This window comes from Chrysoperla carnea, chromosome 1, assembly GCF_905475395.1.
Source record: "Chrysoperla carnea chromosome 1, inChrCarn1.1, whole genome shotgun sequence".
NCBI classification, from domain to species: domain Eukaryota; kingdom Metazoa; phylum Arthropoda; class Insecta; order Neuroptera; family Chrysopidae; genus Chrysoperla; species Chrysoperla carnea.
In genome coordinates, this window is record NC_058337.1 from 136,179,062 (window position 1) to 136,197,811 (window position 18,750).

The following is an 18,750-nucleotide window of genomic DNA, read 5'->3' on the forward strand; positions in this document are numbered from 1 at the left end:
TTTTCAACCATCTCCATGAGCTTTAGACTAACAACGACGTGTTCTTTGAAATTTCTCTCCAAGAAAATGCTTTCCATTAAATAAATAAATACATCACGGCAATATTTAATGTAATTATTAAGAAATAAAAAGTTATCTATGTACCGCCAAATATGAACTCAGCTTTAAAATATACAAATTCAATGTTTAAAAGTAACTATAATTCTGAAAATAGACAATATGGAGTGTCCATAAAATAGTGATTTTACAAAAGCTATATTTCTGTGATATTAGTGAGTTATCGAAGATAAAAAATTATAAATAAAATAGTGAATGTGATAAAAAAAAATTATGAAAAATCAGTGAATGCGTTATGAATTATCGATTGTGATAATAGCAAAGTAAACATTAAAAAAAGTAAGGAAAAAATTGTTTTTATAAAAAATCATAATGTAAATGCCACGTGACCTCTATATACAGACTATAAAATATTAGACTCGTACAGGGTAACGCAAGAGGAACATTTGAGTTTGAATCTTTTTTAAATAACATACGGGTACAAAAATATACGGGTTTATATTTTCGACGGTGATTATCTCTAGTTTCTTATCGGATTGACCAATTTAAATGCGGTTTTTTAAAATTTGGAAACTGGTGATTATGTTTGATGAAAGTCTACTAAGCCGTTTAAGGGTTATCAGTTTTTCCCTAGTCTTCGTATGGGGTCTTCTAGGGATGTTTATATGGACGAGCGCGCAGGTGAGTTCATTCTGCAAATCTATTTCTAATACATTTAAATTTAGCCAGCACTTCCATCATAATTATATATTCAAACTGCATTTAATCTGTCTGTATTTGTAAAAAATGTTAGATACATGTTTTGATGTGTTGTTTTTTTCTTTGAATTGTGCATTTTTTCATTCTAAATTCGCCAAAAGTCTTGTTAACTCAAAGATAATAATTTTAAAAATAATTCAGACTCTAGTGTTCTATTTGTGCTATCCTGTAATTAACAAAGTATCTAAAAAATAAAATAATTCTAAACATGGCCCAACTTTCAACTTAGTACCTCCAAGCCTTTCTTAATGTGCATTTTGCTATCCGAGACTCACAAGACATGAGAGGCTGCCAAGAAAGGAATGATATCGATTTTGTGTAGCAAACTTTTGACTTTACTACGGCAATGATTTTTAAACATATCAAGGAGTTGATTTCCATCGGTTTCAAGGTCGTTCAAGTCGATTTTCCAGATTTTAAGACTTAATCTCACCTCGAGACATGTATACTTGTTTCGATGTACAATTTTATGCTCCATTCGTTACCATTTATAATTCTCAAGCTAGGTACAAAATAATCTTGTAAATCGAATACTTGTATTATTCTTTCAAGAAGTTAATTTTAGCTACTTTTTACTGTACGAATAGAAATGCATACTTCTGATTTAGTAATGAACCTAATATGTGCGTACCTACATTGATTTGATTAGGATATTTACTATGCCATAACATAAAAATTGTAGATACATTAGGACTGACTGATCAGCTCTGATCTGACATTTAACTGATTGACAGTCATAACCGTTATTATTCTCTATAGCAAATATCACGGAAATCATAACCGTTTCGATGGCATATATCTGATCCCTGTTCTATCGTTCGTATAACTGACCGCAGTATGTGTGTATACAACTACTATAAAAAATCCTCAAATGATCAGCTTTAGTAAATTCAAAGAATTTTTTTGGCTTGGCTCTTCAGTATATTTAATCCTTCCAGCTTTGATATATCTCCTCTAAATTTTATTTCATTTTGTAAAAAAGTGGGTCTATGATGACTCTACCTAAGATAACTCTTTGAGTCCTTCAACTTGGTATTAAACCTTTTTTTGTGTGAAAGACTTTCACAGTATAAAAAATCATATCGAGGCTTAATTATAGTCTGTATATAGATGTAACCAAACCGAAGATGTAACTGAAATTAATTAAAAAACTGTTTAGAATTCCGATTTATAAAGCTCTCTCATCTCTTATTTTACTATTATTACTACTGTTTACAAATTGATTGATACAAGAACAAGAACAAGAATAAAAAAAAACAAGAACAATAAACAATACGTTCAGAATCGAACAACGGGAACGAGTACATCATCATCAAGAATAAAATAGCATTCATCCACATCATTCAGCAAGCGCGGCAAAGTAAAGAAAAAAGTTAAAAAAAATAAAAACTCGAACATTATAAACGAGGCGTATTTTTTAACGCTCAACCATTTCAATTGAGGGGTTGGGGGTGTAAGTGTGTGTATGTGTGTATATATATGTGTGGTTGAAGACGTCGAAAACGCTCGAGTAAAACATATATTAATGTACGTACAATTCATCGCGCGTATCATTCTTGCTTGGTACGTTCAACGTGTTATATAATAAACAATACCATCATATTACAAGCTAGAAGATTTATCACACATCGAAATATCCGTTATTGTGACGCCGAATAACTCTATCACAGTGTCTTGCATATATTGGGTGATTTAAAAATAAACGATTGTTTCGAACGCGCGATATCTTCTTCGGTTCTCGGTTCTTTGAATTAATTGTACTTCATCATATAACAAGTTTAATATCCATCAAGTACCATGCATTTAATGGTCAATTTTTTTTGCATTTTGTTGCAATGTTTTTTGGTTACAACTGCACATCCGTTGTTTGATAATGTAAGTCCAGTTTTTTATAATTTTTTTAAAATTAGTCTTACTATTGTGAACTGAGCGCCAGGGAAATTTTGGATAAAAGTCTTGATTTTTTTTAATATTAAGTCATAATCAGTTCGGAAAATTTAAGGGGGTTTGTCCGATTATTTTCATAAATAAATGGCTTCAAAAGTAGGCTTATTTAATATTGGTCTTATATGGGAAAACGGTAGATGGATGATATGAAATAACTATTTAAATTAAAGTTAAAATCTTAATAAATTATTGAAAACATAAAAAACCCATTGTGCTCGACTAATTAAGGATATATGAGCACGGTAGTGGGGATACAAATTTAAAAAAATATATATTTTCAATTATGATGATGAATTATGTTATTACTTGACAATACAAGACGAAAAGTAAGAATACAATTTTTTGATATCTGGTTATTCCGTCATTCATGAAGTATAATAACAAAATTTATTATCAAAGTTGAAAATAGTGTACGAACAATTTCAACCCGCAGTCTTAAGTTACCTTGGCGCTCGTCCATCCTTAAAAGTCTAAGAGTTATAATTTATACTAAAGAATTTTTCCAATACTGTCTAGAAAACTATGATTTATTTTGAAGGGAATTCAAGTTTTTCTGATAAATCATTTTTCTTAACCTACCCAAACAAGATCTATCAATAAAAATACTTTAAGCTAAAAATTTTGGGTCTATATTTGCATATTTTACGCAAACATTAAACTTGACCTAGGTTTTCAAGCTCAATGAGAAGCTCACTGTACTAAACAACTGGTAATCGATAGATGAACGCTTTAAATTGGAAAGTTGTTATTGATTATAAATGTAACATTTTTTGTTCGAAATATTTTTCCACAAACCGTACAATTTTGCCAAAAACGGACTGACAAGTTTTCCCCAAAAATTGTTTTTTCGTATGTCTCCTGCTGAATCTAGGCACTCAAGGAAAAAATTTTTCCAACAAAGGTGGTTTGTTTTTGGAACCGAAAACAAAATCTGACAATTATTCATTATTTTAAGCATTCATAGAATGTCCATCGCTATGCTTTTTTTTTTTAAATAAGAGAAGCAATAGTTTTGTAATAATTCTTATCATCGAAAATTAACGTAAATATTGTTAAATCACCCTAAAAGTTTTTTATTTGTCATCGAATGGACTTTGTTCTTAGTTAACAAAGTTTATCAATATGTTTAAAATATTTTAATGTTGTACCTGTATTAATTATTATGTTGACGTTATCGAAAATAATTATCGAACACTGCAAGACTACTTGTTAGATAGTTTAAAAGTTTTAATGTATTTTGCATAAATGTGATTTTCATAAACGAATGATTCAGAAACTTTACATTATTGGTGATAATCCATATCATATATAGAAAGCTTCCAAAAGAACAAATTTTTAAAATTAGCCATTTAGTCCACAGCCGAAATAATATTTAAACGATTCTGGCATAAAATTATCGTTTCTATAAAGCCATGTTTCAGTGATATTAAAAATATTTTTCTTTGTTCATCCTGTATATTAGAAATTTATATCAAGGTATTTTAATTTTAGTCCCAAATTAGTAACGCTTCAAAATATTGATGATACGAACAACATTTTGGTAATGGTGTTCACTTAATTAGTCCATTTTCGTTTGTACGCCCATCTCTAGGTCGCACGTCTGTTCGTGAATACGATAACTCAAAAACGAAAAGAAATATCAAAAGTTGAAAGTTTTATTGCGTGATGAGCAACATAGGTCAATTGGATCTCGAGTCCGTATTAGCTATGTTGTAAACCGTTAGAGATAGAATGAAATTTAAAAGTCAAAAATGTTAATTATATAAAAATAAACAACTTTTGTTTGAAACATTTTTTTCTTTATATCACTGTTTACGCGCGAGGGTGCAAATTAGGACAAAACTTTGGTGTCCATTATCTCCAACACTTTAAAAAATTTGTAGTTCAATATTTGCAGGTATAGCTTCAACTAGTAGTCTTGTAAAACATTCTCGAATCCTAGAAATTTGTTTTTTAAACTCTTCTCTTTTATAAAAAAATAATGGAAGCACTGACATTCAACACTTTCTGTACAGGGTATTTCAATAATTAACTCAGTCAATTGTTTGATTTCACATGTTTTTATTTTAAATTAAAGTTGCCAAGCTCTAAAAAAACTAACTATTATCTGAACGGTATGATAATTCTAGTAATTCAATATTTGTAGAAACACCAATGCTTTGTTTTCAATAGATTTTTGTTTGTTTTAATTTTGCCAGTTAGATAAATATTTGATAGATATTTCGAAAAACTGACAAATTCACATCGATTTCTATTCTAATTCATTTGAGTTGAAATGCAAATTTCATTTAAGTTAAGGTTATTTTTATACAATATTTATATAGCAGAAGATTTTATAATAGTTTACGAATAGAGTGTTCATTGAATAGAATAATATTAAGTCCAGAATATTTTTCCATTTTATTCTTGACAATTCAATTATTCCATCAGATATAACATTGAGAATAGACGAATAATATTTTTATCATTGGATATGAGATGTGATGATATATTTTCTATGATAATGTCAAAAAATTCTCGTAGTTGAGTGTATATATCAACTTTGAAAGTTAGTTTCAAATTAAATTATATATTTTAAACATGTCGTGGTAAGTATGAACTTTACAGTTTAGACCGAAAATTTTATGGCTATGTAAATCACAGGCTGATATTTACCCTGGAAAATGAATGAACATCAACCGACTTTCGGCAATTGTTCGGTAATCTTGAGTCGCATAATGAAAGATTAGCTCGCACGTGCTCTGCAGATGCTTCAAATATTTTGCACATTAAATATTCTTGAACTTTGTAACTCATAGTCTCATCATAATTTTGTAAAAATTAATTTTTTAATGCACTATAGCTAATTACAAATGAAATTTACAAAATTTTAAAAACCCGCGACAAATTTTTCGGGCACGGAACCCTAAACTCGAACTTGAAACACCTCTTAGAAAACTCTCTATTAAATTACCATTTTCCTTAGAGCCTTCTCCAAACTGAACCGATTTTGAGGATCATAGCATATTTTTTTAGCTGTTCCGAGTACGAAACCGTAAAATCGCACTTGAAACATAGTCAACACAAAAATCAAAATCGAATCAATCATTTAGGCGCTACGATGCCACAGGCAGACAGACAGACAAACACACTCTCACACATTGTTTGAGTGCAAATATTAGAGCAGAGAAATAATCTTTATAATTAAATTATTTTTAACATATTTCACCATATTTCTATCACAAGTTATTTTTAATTTACTGAGTACACGTACAGGGTCGAAAACTTCCAAAGTTAATATTTTTTATTTTTTTGACACCTTTAATCTCGTGGTGAGAGAAATTCTCACAATTTCTAAGATAAATTTTCGGGACGAATGCAATAATTTTCAATCAAGAGATTTAAAAAATGTTTTGAATCAATTTTGCTACTGAATTACTTTTAAATGCATGTATGATGTGCCAATTCAAATATGTTAAGCGAGTTTTTTACAAAACTTTGTTTTGACTTGTTTTACTTGTTAAAAAAATTTTGAGTAGTGTACCACCTACTTCTATTTTTTAACTCGAAACTTTTCATTACATATTGTTTTGGGTATCAAAACTTTAGGTTAATGAGGAAAGTTAGTCCAGTATTAACATTTAAAACACTTTATATCAGATAGCTTTTTTTAAACTGTGTTCATTAGGTGTAGTTTTCATATAATTTTTCTTCGTATTGGAAAATGATAGTCGAAATAATTCCGAATATTTCCGTTTTTAAGATTCACATTTTTTGTGATCTAAAATTTTAAATTATTAAGCTGTTGTATATCTGTTGATTTTATATTCACATTTTTTGTGATCTTAAATTTTAAATTATGTATTAAGCTGTTGTATATCTGTTGATTTTATGTATTTATATCTTTTACCCCCCCGACTAAAAAATGGGCCGATGTAAATTTAATGTGTCTGTGTATCTGTGTGTCAGTTTGTGACATCGTAGCTTCTAAACGGAACGCATGAACTGATTTTGATTTTTGTTTGTTTGAAAGGTTATTTGATCGAGAGTGTTCTTAGTTATGTTTCAAGTACGAGCTAAGGCTCCGTACCATAACAAGTGGGAAACAGACACTCTCAATCAAAATACCTGATTTTATGTCGAGGGTTTCTTAAAATTTAAACTTATTATTACTAATAGATAGAAAACGATTTTTTTAAGAAATTTTAATTTATTGCAATATATTTTATGTGAATTGTAAATTGATAAAAATTTATCTTAAACAGAAAAAACATCCCAAATTAAATCGTTTTTAACGATATCTAAAAAGCTACTTATCCGATTGTGAAAAGGACTCAATTTTTTCAGTATTTGGTTTCAACTCTTTCGATTCTTTAAAATGCATTTTCGAAAATCGTAGTCTTAAAAAGTTCTCGATTTTTATAAACATTTTTTAAGGCTCAAAGGCTAAAGACCCTTTGAAAAAATCGCCAAAATTATATTAAATTTTTGATTTTAGGAATTTGATAAAACTTTATGTAGGGTAATTTTGGTCAAAAAAATAAAAAAATTGTGTCCAATTAACGATTAGATGAACCAATTCTCATTTTTTGAGTAAAAAATACCTAGATTGAAGTTAAAACCATTTATTTATCCCGATTGCAGTCAAAATCATTTTCCCGCTATTTACAATCGAGTAAATCACATAAATTCCGGTGACTTGAAATAGAAAACCATTTGACCAATAATATGTGTTAAAAGCATATACACAGTTTAAAAAAATACTAACTGTTTCCTTTTTAAAGCAGGGCAGTCAACTTATAATATCCTTAAATTTGTATATCATATTATTCTCCCTCGATTTTTTCTTCAGGACTATCGAAATTTGGGGGAAAATTTATTTTATTTGAAAATTCCATCCCAATACGTATCAGCTTAAATAACAATTGTAAAATAATTACATTTAAAAAAGAAAATTTAACTTACAAATATGGTAATTTTCCAAAATATTCTTCTCATACAACATTTGTATAAAAAAAAGGACTTATAAAAAGGATTTATTTAGGTATAATATTCAGCGTCTTTTTTCAAAGAAAAAAAAATTCAATAATTTCATGTGTAGCAAATTTCGTATATTGTATTCATCGTTTAGAAAATAGTTTTCAATATAAAAAAAGAAAAGTTTTTTTATGTATCTTTCTTCAATGCCCGAAAAAAGTAAAATAAATGACGGTAATTTTGGATAAAATAGTAATGTAGGTAATGAAATTTATGTACTTTGGAAATTTAACCGATATATCTTTGTGTAAAATTTTGATCATCAAAGAGATTATCGAAAAAACTTTTCAACTTACAAAATTTTTTATTAAATTAATCAGAAAGAGTCAAAAAAACAGTGGCGCATTCTAATATATATATTTTTAATATTCTCTACATCTGCAGTACGTAGATACATATTTGTTGCGTTTATAACCGAATTAAGTGTCACCTCGCGGAAATTTTTATGATTGCAATCTTTTATTTAATTTGCCCTCTATAAACATAAGTTTTTAGTTTCGAACTAAGAATTTATTGACGAAATTAATTGTTAAAATACCCTGTATAGAAAGTTTTGAATGTCAGTGCTTGTATTATTTTTATTAAATTAGAAGAGAAAAAACCAACAAATCATTGCGGTCTGTCGGACGCCATTCAATTGTCACATCCACTTTTTACGTCCTGAGCACGCTATACGAATTTTAGTTTGAATATCTCTTTTTGTTTTTGAATAATCGCGTCGACGGGCGAGTATACGACCGGATTGCCCGAGATGGACTTATATATAAGGTGATTTAATGAACACCTATATCGAAATTTTGTGCGTATGATCAATATATTTCTAAGCGTTACAAACTTGGGAGTAAAATTAGTATAATGTCTTGACATATTTCATATATACAGGGTATAAAAATATACTTTTTAGGAACGAGCGCAGCGTTTATTGTGTAGGTACTAAAATGTATTAAAAAGTAGAAAATTATTTTTCTCTGAGTCACTCATGCATTTAATAAAGTTTGCTATGTTTCATTAAAATAGTAAGGAACGCAAAAGTTAAATAAATTATTTTATTTAAATTTATGTTTAAATTAGTTGTGTGCGTAGTCATGGTAGGGACAATAAAATCGATGCCCAGCGCTTCCAGTGAAAAAATTTGGCGATAAAGGAGGCTGTTATGACTAATTTGCAATTCTTTAAATGTTAATGTTATAGAAAATGTCAAATTAAAATTATTGAAAAACACTAATTAATTAAACTTCAAATCCATTAAAAATTGTGAAAATAAGAAATCAAATTGCACAAATATTATTTTTTAAATGTTAATTATCATAATTATTTATTTAAATTTGTGAGACAATAATATTAAATTTTCAATGTAAGTCATAAATACAATCCATACAATAATATATGCATCCATACAATTCTATAATTCAAGTATTGTATCGTTACCATGGAAACACCTACAATAAAACTCACACACGGTGCGAATTGGTGAATTATTTTAACAGGATTTGTAAGAATTCTTTCTTAACTGATAATATTTAAGTGTAAATATAAAATCTTTGTGGTATCACTCTGTGTATAAATTGATAAAACCATAATAATTATTCACTTTTTTTATTAAAATTCCTTGTATTAATTTATAGTTAAAAATTCGTAATAAAAACGAAATTTACCTATAAAAATTACTGAATGTGAATATGATGACTATGTTTGGAAGCAAAGCTGTTACGGTCGTTTAATTTTTACCACATACCACAAATATAATCATTTATTATTATAAAAAAAAAATAAACGTGATATACAAATTATTTGTCGGCTTTAGACGCTCTAAAAAAATGAAATTTTTATTTAATTATTATTGTTTCTCTTGTACAGGCTTGCCATTTTATGTTTTTAACCCCCAAACCAAAAAAAAGGAGTGTAATAAGTTTGACCGCTATGTTTGTTTGTCTGTGTGTCTGTCTGTGGCATCGTAATGCCTAAACGGATGAACTGATTCTGATTTATCTTGTTTCGTTTAAAGGGTAATTTAATGGAGAGTGTAGCTATGTTTTAAGTACAAGTTTAAGGTTCCGTACCCAGGAAAATGAAAAGTTAGGCGGTGATCCTCAACTCGGATCAGTTTGGAGAAGGCTCTAAGGAAGAAGGTCATTTAATGGGGAGTATTCTGACGATCTCTCTGATCTTTCATGTCCCTTGACGTCAAATTATTGTAGCTGTTCTTAATCAGCTTCAAATTTTTCATACGGGGATGAATCAATCCACTTTTATTTATTACAATGAACCTTATGATCTTAGTGCGTCTCACCCCAAGATACCCGTTCTAACCTAACCCAGTCTTAGGGTTTCTTATCATTATTTTTATGTATATGAAATATCCTAAAGTAAACTAAGTTTAGTCCCAAGTTTGTAACGCTTAAGAATATTAATGCTATGAACAAAATTTTGGTATAGTGTTCATAAAATCACTTAATTATTCCATTTCCGCTTGTCTATCTGTCTGTCTGTCTGTCGTCTGTCTGTCCGTCTTTCATCACGGTTTACTCAAAAACGAAAAGAGATATCAAGTTGAAATTTTTACAGCGTACTCAGGATGTAAAAAGTGAGGTATATGAGCAACATAGGTCAATTAGGTCTTGTAAACCGTTAGAGATAAAATAAAAGTTTAAATGTAAAAAATGTTCCTTATAAAAAAATAAACAACTTTTGTTGAAGCATTTTTTCATAAACATCACTATTAATCCGTGAAGGCGCAAATTATGCGCAAATTGTATAGTATGTGGTTATATGGGAATATACGTTATGTATGTATGTGTAATGCGACAGAGTAACTCAAACACTATTTATACATGGTATTTCAACAATTAACTCAGTCAATTGTTTTTTTTCACTTGTATTTTTAATTTTTTTTATGCCTTGAATGTTTACTGTATCAATGAGCTTGGAAAACACTGGACTAAAGTCTTGACCGAATAAAATTATAAAACCTTAAAAAGCAGTTACCTATAGTTTTCAGTGGTCCATCCTGTACGTATTACATAGATAGACCATATGTTACATAAATGAAACTTGTTGTTTTTATAGTTGTAATATTTTTGACTTTGTCTCATAAAAATAAAATGTATATGAAATATTAGTTAGTGAAGGTAGTGTTTACCAGTTTTTGTTGTACATATACTTACATGATTTTTATTAGTGTTCAAAATTGTTTTACATCAAAAATATTACATATTGTTTTAGTCTTTTGGATCGAATCTGAACCACGTTCCGCTCACACTATTCTGTCTGTTTAAAAGCTTAATAAGAAATTGATTATTTTTTGATAAAATTCTGTGACGATTTTTCATTTTTAACCGACTTCAAATAAAAACGGAGGAGGATATCAATTCGACTGTATTTTTTTTTTATGTTTGTTACCTCAGAACTTTTGACAGGGTGAACCGATTTTGATGATTCTTTATCTATGTGAAAGCTGGTGCTTCCCGTGTGGTCCCTTTTCATTTTGGTCTAGTTCTGACAACGGCATCCATGAGAAAACCATAAAAGTCTTAAATTTGCATTAAGTATGCACGATAAGAGGACGAATAACTCAATATCACGCCAACCGATTTCGATGAATCTATTTTTAGTGATAAATTAGTTAGTGTACTTCATATTCACAAAAAATCACAAAATAAAAAAACTTGAAAACAAAAAGAAAACCGACTTCAAAAGAAAAAATTTTCCAAAACAAATTAATATGCACTAAAAAGTAAAAAAATAACGATTATATAATTTATTTAAAATTGTTGTTATTTTTGCAGTCGGTGTCAGCCAAGCTAGTGCTAGTGTAACAAACTGTTGGGTTGGGTTGTAATTCAGTCAATATAGACGAAAAAAAGGCCGGACCTGGAAAAAATTACAATGATGACTCTGAGGTTATAGATCGTTAGGGGGGCATGTAAATAACTTTAAAAAAAATTAAGAGAATTTTTCGTTCCGCTGTTTTTGAGAAAATCCAAAAAAATGGGGAAAAAAATTTGGAATGCGTTTTTCTCGGAATCTATTGGTTTAAGGGAAAAGTTTTTCAAATAAAAAATGTAGCAGACATTGTCAGCTACATTTTATGTCATTGGAGCAACGTCATACGAGTTAAATTACAAAAAGTAGGTGGCATTAAAGTATCAAAAAAAGGGTTTTTCACGATTTTCATTAAGAAAAAATGATGTTTTTGTAAAAGAGTAAATTAGAAAGTTGTTTGGCTCAAAATTAGCTTCAACTTTTATTTAAACAATTTTTGTGAAAAACTTACCGTTTCCGAGCTATAGTAAAACAATGTATGTTTAAAATAAACCAAGAAAATAAAAAGGATATCAAGTACTCCTTTTCAAAATTTTAAAAAACTTAACTTTCAGATTTTTTAGCAAACTGTATTTCAAAAACGGTAAGTTTTACAAAAAAATTGCTTAAATAAAAGTTGAAGCTAATTTTGAGTCAAACAACTTTTTCATTTACACTTTTACAAAAAAATTATTTTTTCTTAATGAAAACCGTGGAAAACCCTTTTTTTGATACTTTAACGCCACCTACTTTTTGAAATTTAACTCGTATGACGTTGCTCCAATGACATAAAATGTAGCTGACAATGTCCTATACATTTTTTATTTGAAAAACTTTTCCCTTAAATCAATAGATTCCGAGAAAAACGCATTCCAAATTTTTTTTCCCATTTTTTTGGATTTTCTCAAAAACAGCGGAACGAAAAATTCTCTTAATTTTTTTTAAAGTTATTTACATGCCCCCCTTACGATCTATAACCTCAGATCCACCATTGTAATTTTTTCCAGTCAAAATGCCAGATTTACTGTACCATTGGGTCAGAATTGTTTCCTTGGCTGACACCGACTTCAAAAATAACAATAATTTTAAATACATTATATTATCGTTATTTTTTTACTTTTTAGTGCACATTAATTTGTTTTGGAAAATTTATTCAAAGATATTCGATCAAGCGTCAAATAAACCCGATTATTTATTGTTTTTTATTTCTGAAACAAAAACTTTTTGTGATTTTTTTCGAAATTGAATGCGTAGTATTTGAGAAAAACACTTATCGGATGGTATTTTTAATAATTCAAGAAACTCTCTGAAATGGGTCCGTGAAATCGTTTTTTAGGATTTTTGACGATATCTTACAAACTATGCACCTAATTATAAAAACGGCAGATAACCTAAAATAGCCCAATTTTTTTATTTTTTGCATCAAATTACCTTATTTACTGAATTTTATCGAAATTGGGAACCAAAAATTTTTCTCGAATTTTTGCAATTTTCTTAACCTTAAGAAACTACGCAACCAATCAACAAATAAACCCGATTTTTGAACTTTTTGGATCAAAATTACGTTATTTACTGAATTTTATCGAAATTGGGAAACAAATAGTTTTCTCGATTTTTTGCAATTTTTAAAAAAAATCGAAAAAATCGAGAAAAATTTTTTGTTTCCAATTTCGATAAAACTCAGTTAATAAGGTAATTTTGGCCCAAAAAGAATCAAAAATTGGGTTTATTTATTAATTGGATGCTTAGTTTCTAAGATATCATCCAAAATACCACCCAATGAGCAATTTTCTCAGAAACTACACATCCAATCAACAAATAAACCCGATTTTTGAATATTTTGGGTCAAAATTACCTTATTTACTGATTTTTATTTCCTCCAGCTCCTGCGCTACGAATTTTTTTTTCTTTCAATATGTAAACTTAATTATGTTCCATTTTATTTAAAAATTAAATTATTCTGATCGTAATATTAAAAATTTAAATTTTACAGCACTATCGGTGAATATTCAATTAACTAACCAACATAATTAGTTTAAACCATTCAGCTACCAAATTTTATTCATCATCAAAAACGCTTAAAAATTACAAAATATAAAATAATAAATAATAAATAGTTTATTGTGAGAAAATTGAGTTACAAATATTGTATATAGTACGGGATCCAACATTAAAAATTGAACTTACTATTTAGCAATAAAATATATGATAAATGCCCTCTTCTGTACGTCCATGCTAGAAGTTCAGGCTGGGGCCATTGTCCTGATCGTCTTTCAATAAAATTCTTGTTTCAACGAGCCCTAATATTATGGATTATTAATGAATGTTACCATAACGTTTTTGAGGTTAATGAATCCTAGACTATTCTAATTAAAATATATAAATTAATAATATATATTTTGTTTTTGTATATGATTCAATAATTATCCTTTGTCAATTAAATAAACCAACACTCTGTTATTTTGATAGATAATCTATTCATTGAAAATTTCTGTTTTATTCGAGTTTAGGTGGGTGATAAATTTTTATTCATAGAAATAATAATATTTATATGATTTTGGTTAAAGCAATTCAATGTTTATGCGGTTTGTAAAACATTTCTATACAATAGAACATATATTATTATTAATTTGTGTACAGAGTGAGGCATACGTAGATATATAGTTGTGATCCTATTTGATTTAAAACTATAAACAAATGCATATAGTATGGACAACTGACAAAGACGCGTAGATTAATAAATATGGCTGACTTGAGGTTGCAAATTTAAAAACAATACATTTTTTTTATTATAACGTCTTTGTGCCTCATTTATTTTTGATTTCGTGTTAGATTTTCTATTTTGTAACGATGGGAATGACGTTTTTTAAACATTTTTCGTAGTAAAATATCTTTTTCTATCCCTATATATTATGAATGTGAAAGTAATGTTGTTTGTTTGTTTGTTACGCTTTCATGCAAAAACTGCTGATTTGATTGAAACTCTACAATTTTATAGCTCAAACATCAGGCTAACACATGAGCTCTACTTTATAAAAATATATTTTAATTTTACTGCGCCATCTATGAGCATCATTTTGATCCATAAATTAAAGATTTTTGTAAAAACAAAAACGAAATACCATCATGGCCATCCTTTCTGATATACTCATTGAATAATGACTATTTTACAGTTAAAATATGGCAAACTATACATACCATTTTACTTGTGTAAAACAATCCTCATCTCGAGTGTTATTGAGGGGGGATAAGTGAGAGCAAGAGAGGTGGAAGCTTGGACGCGGTGGTATTTACTTTTAAGCTCAACGAAGCGGAGGATTATTAAGCTAGTATATTATAAATGTGAAAGAAAGTTTTTTTGTTTATTTTCTCTTTCACGCAAAAACTACCAAATGGAATTTAATGGAACCTTACAACAATATAATTCAAATGTATTGACACTTGACAGCATCCAATGCAACTTTATTATAGTTAAAATTTTAACCATCAGGTGTCATCACCAAAGTGGTCAGCAGCCAATAAAATAAAATAAAATATTGACATTAGACACATATTTCTGGTGCAATTAATTGATTTAAAATGTTAAAACGTGTTTGACTAAAATATAATGCGACTGTTTATCTACTTATGTCTCACTATTTATACATTTTGAGTTGATAATCCATTAAGTATATTAAAATATTGTGTGTAATTTGTTTGAAATGGAATTAATTAATATGTTTATTTGTGTATGAATTTCAAAACAAAATGCATGTATTAGCGTAACAGTACGGAAAGTGATTGAAATTTTGAGAGAGACCGCCAAAATAACAAAATTTATTATCCTAATACTTATTCTAAGCATTTTAAAGTTTGAGATGAATCGAAATTTAGCTGGAAAACCATGCAACGTTTCCAATCAAATTTTATTACGTTCATAAAAGTTTTAAACAATATTAATAATTTCCTTTTTTTTACAATACGGTATTCCAAAAACTATTTTTAATTGCGTCTAAAATTTCTCTTGGAAGTTTCAACATGTGTGTCCAAAACTTTCGATTGATTGGCAGAAAATTGTAGGAAACATTCTTTGTACCAAAGTAGTGTGCTGACTACTCATATTGACACACTTTTCACACTTCATCTCCGGCTACTACTCCATGAGCCATTTTGAACTGTTTAAGAATAGCAAGAGCCCTTTGACGTCAATGCTCTTTAGATCAGAGCGGTACAAGGAAAAGCTGGCTCAAATAAGTGCATACCCTCATACAAAGAGCTGGACAGTGATCGAGAATATGAGCTATCATCTCCTCCGCCTCCTCACTGTGACAGCACCTGCTATAGTCGTGATACATTATCTGGCCCAGGCTGGTTTAGGAGTTAAAAAGGCTCTAAATCGACAATGTACTTGGAAGTTGAAATTATTTTTTGAAGGAATGAAGTAGGCGAAACAATTTCACAACTCTTAGAATAGTACAATTGATAGCGACACTCTGTATGAAATAAATCTTGCGGTGATACTATCAAAAATTTGACACCTCATTTTCTAATAGCCCTAGGAGGTCGAATCTCATTATTTTCAAAACAATAAAATCCTCAATGTCACAGTTTTAATTCACCGCAGTTAATTTAGTGGTTTTTACTCATATAATAAATATCTTTCTCACTTATAGATAGAAAAATGACGATTTTTTAAAATGTAAATTTAAAAAAAAATATATAATGACGTCACTGGAGACGTCATGTAAGATTTATATAATAAAAATTATCCCTTATCATTATTATTCTACTTGAATAGTTAAATTAAGTGGATGATGCATTCAGTGGATGTGAATTATCGTATATAACGATATTATGATGTTATCACCTTACAAATAATTAAGTTTAACAAGGGATAAACTATGTTACCAACGGGAAAAATGTACGAGGAAGAGATTATTGTACCTTGCTTTTACTTTTATAGCTATCGCCTTACTTTTATAGCTAATTTTTAACCCTCGAACTAAAAAAGAAGGGTGTTATAAGTTTGGCCACTATGTGTGTGTGTCTGTGTGTCTGTCTAAACGGATGAACCGATTTTAATTTTTTTTGGTTTCATTTGAAAGGTAATTTAAGTGCAAGCTCAAGGTTATATACTCGAAAAAACTAAATAATTGGCGATGATCGTCAAAATCAATTTAGTTTGGAAAAGGAATGTCATATAAATAATTACTATGGAAATGAATGGTCAAATAAACCTGGCTTGATTCATTTCGAAAAGTGAAATGGTAAAATAATTAGGTAATTCAAAACAATAATTCAAAACAAGAAAGTCAACTCAAATATTTCAATTTTAATTAAAATATTTCCAAAAATTGGTCCCAAAAAATGATAGCTCTCTAAGTATCCTTTTTATTTTATCTGATGTCCTTAACCTTCACTTTGATATTGATTTAAGAAGAAATTTTATAAGTTTAAAGTGTTTATTTGGGCGTCTATGTGGTCTCACTGTCATCGTAGCGCCTAAACGGTCGAACCGCCTTGATTAAGAACATTTTATAGCCAAGTTTCCAAAAATCGGTTTACAAGAATTAAATCGCACTTGTCGGGGTTTTTTTAAATTTTATAAATTTCACTTGTTTAAGCGGCATAATAAATTTACTTAGCCCGTCAGCACTCGCGTCAACCGTTCGGTAATCTTAAGTTGCGTGATGAGAGATTTGCTCACTCGTTCTAGATAGATAGACTTGCTTTTTAATGCAATAATTAATTAAAAATAGTTTGATTACGTGATTATTGAATGAGGCTTGAGAGTGAAAATATCACACTATTTTTAATTTACTGAGTACGAATTATATTAAACTAAACGAGAGGGCAGGAACGGACCCGAAAGTTTTCGAAATAAATAGTGTTTTGCTTATGTAGATAGTAAAATTATTTGAGATACTGAAACTGAAGAGACAAGATATATTACCGTCAAGGCACAGTACTTTACTCTGTATTATCGCCCCACTTGAAATATTTTTCTCAATAAGCGAAAATTATGATAAAATTTTTTTGTTTCTTTTTTTATCAATAATATGTATGCTATGTTGATTTATTCTTTTGTTGTTCGATATTATTATATTTTCGATAATTTAATTTGAATAATCAAATTAATATCTTTATAATTTATCATAAAAAAAAAGCTTTAAAAAAGCTTCAAAAATGTTCTTGATTTTGTTAAATAATTGAATGATGTTATCTAACAAAATTGTCAAAGCATTAAAAAAACATTTCTAAAACAAATTAGTATCTCATATTTCATTTAGAAAGATATTTTGTATATTAAATATGAGCTGGAATTTTCTATAATAAATGCTAAATTAATCCAGATATTTTATCTTACTTAGTTTAACACGAGATGATCTTAAATGGGTAAATTTATTCTTTTTAAATAGGAAAAATTTGTATACCTCTTTCGGCGGTCGCGGAGTAGTTTTCGAATGTTAGAAGCATTTTTATACCATGTATATAAGAAGTATATCAATGTATACTAAGTTTATATCAGTTTTGTATGTGTGGCTATGTAAGAGTGGCTATCTTTCTTTGCTTTCATGACGTAAAATACAAACGATTGCGTAATCAAAACAGTCTATTTATGGTATTTCAACAATTAACTCAGTCAATTGTAGAAGCATCACTAAAAAACGAGTATACCATTTATGAAGTTAAAGCTACTCCTGAATGAAAGCATCCTTTGAAAGGCTTCATTAGACAGAAGGAGAAAAGTACTTGAAATTTTATATATTTCCATTGTGCTAAACGAAGTTGTCTCATTCCGCGTGTCTTGCGGACTATGCAAAAAACCCGAAATACTAACATTTTACAATTTTGGTTTGCATATTTATCAATGAGAGTAATAGTCTGACAAGCGCCCACACTATTTCGTTCTAATTCTAAAATTTCATATAAACACTAAAATTATATTGATGACAATAAAACTTTACGCTTGGTTACAGACATTATTCAATTATATAGTTTTCGTTCCTTTAATATTAGTAGAATGCTGTTAAGTATGATAACTGTCAAGTATAATATGCTGGGCAGCATGTTGATATATTTAAAGGAACGCAAGCGTAATAATATTATGCAAATAAAATTGAAACTTATGTGATGAAATTCAATATTGCATTACAGGTTATGAACACATTAAATGCAATTATAAATTAT

General features: G+C 28.8%; 1 protein-coding gene across 2 annotated transcripts in view; it reads left to right on the forward strand.

The window, feature by feature from the left end:
- The first annotated feature begins 286 nt into the window (after window positions 1–286).
- Window positions 287–18,750, forward strand: part of LOC123305395 (corticotropin-releasing factor-binding protein) — a 79,496-nt gene continuing 61,032 nt past the window's right edge. Inside the window, exons 1-2 of one of the 2 annotated variants that reach the window (XM_044887098.1) lie at window positions 290–396; window positions 1,976–2,691. In XM_044887098.1, coding sequence (XP_044743033.1) covers window positions 2,614–2,691 — 78 coding nt within the window. In that variant the 5' untranslated portion in view covers window positions 290–396; window positions 1,976–2,613. Of the gene's footprint in view, window positions 739–1,975; window positions 2,692–18,750 lie in introns of both variants that reach the window. The other variant, XM_044887097.1, reaches the window with a different exon arrangement.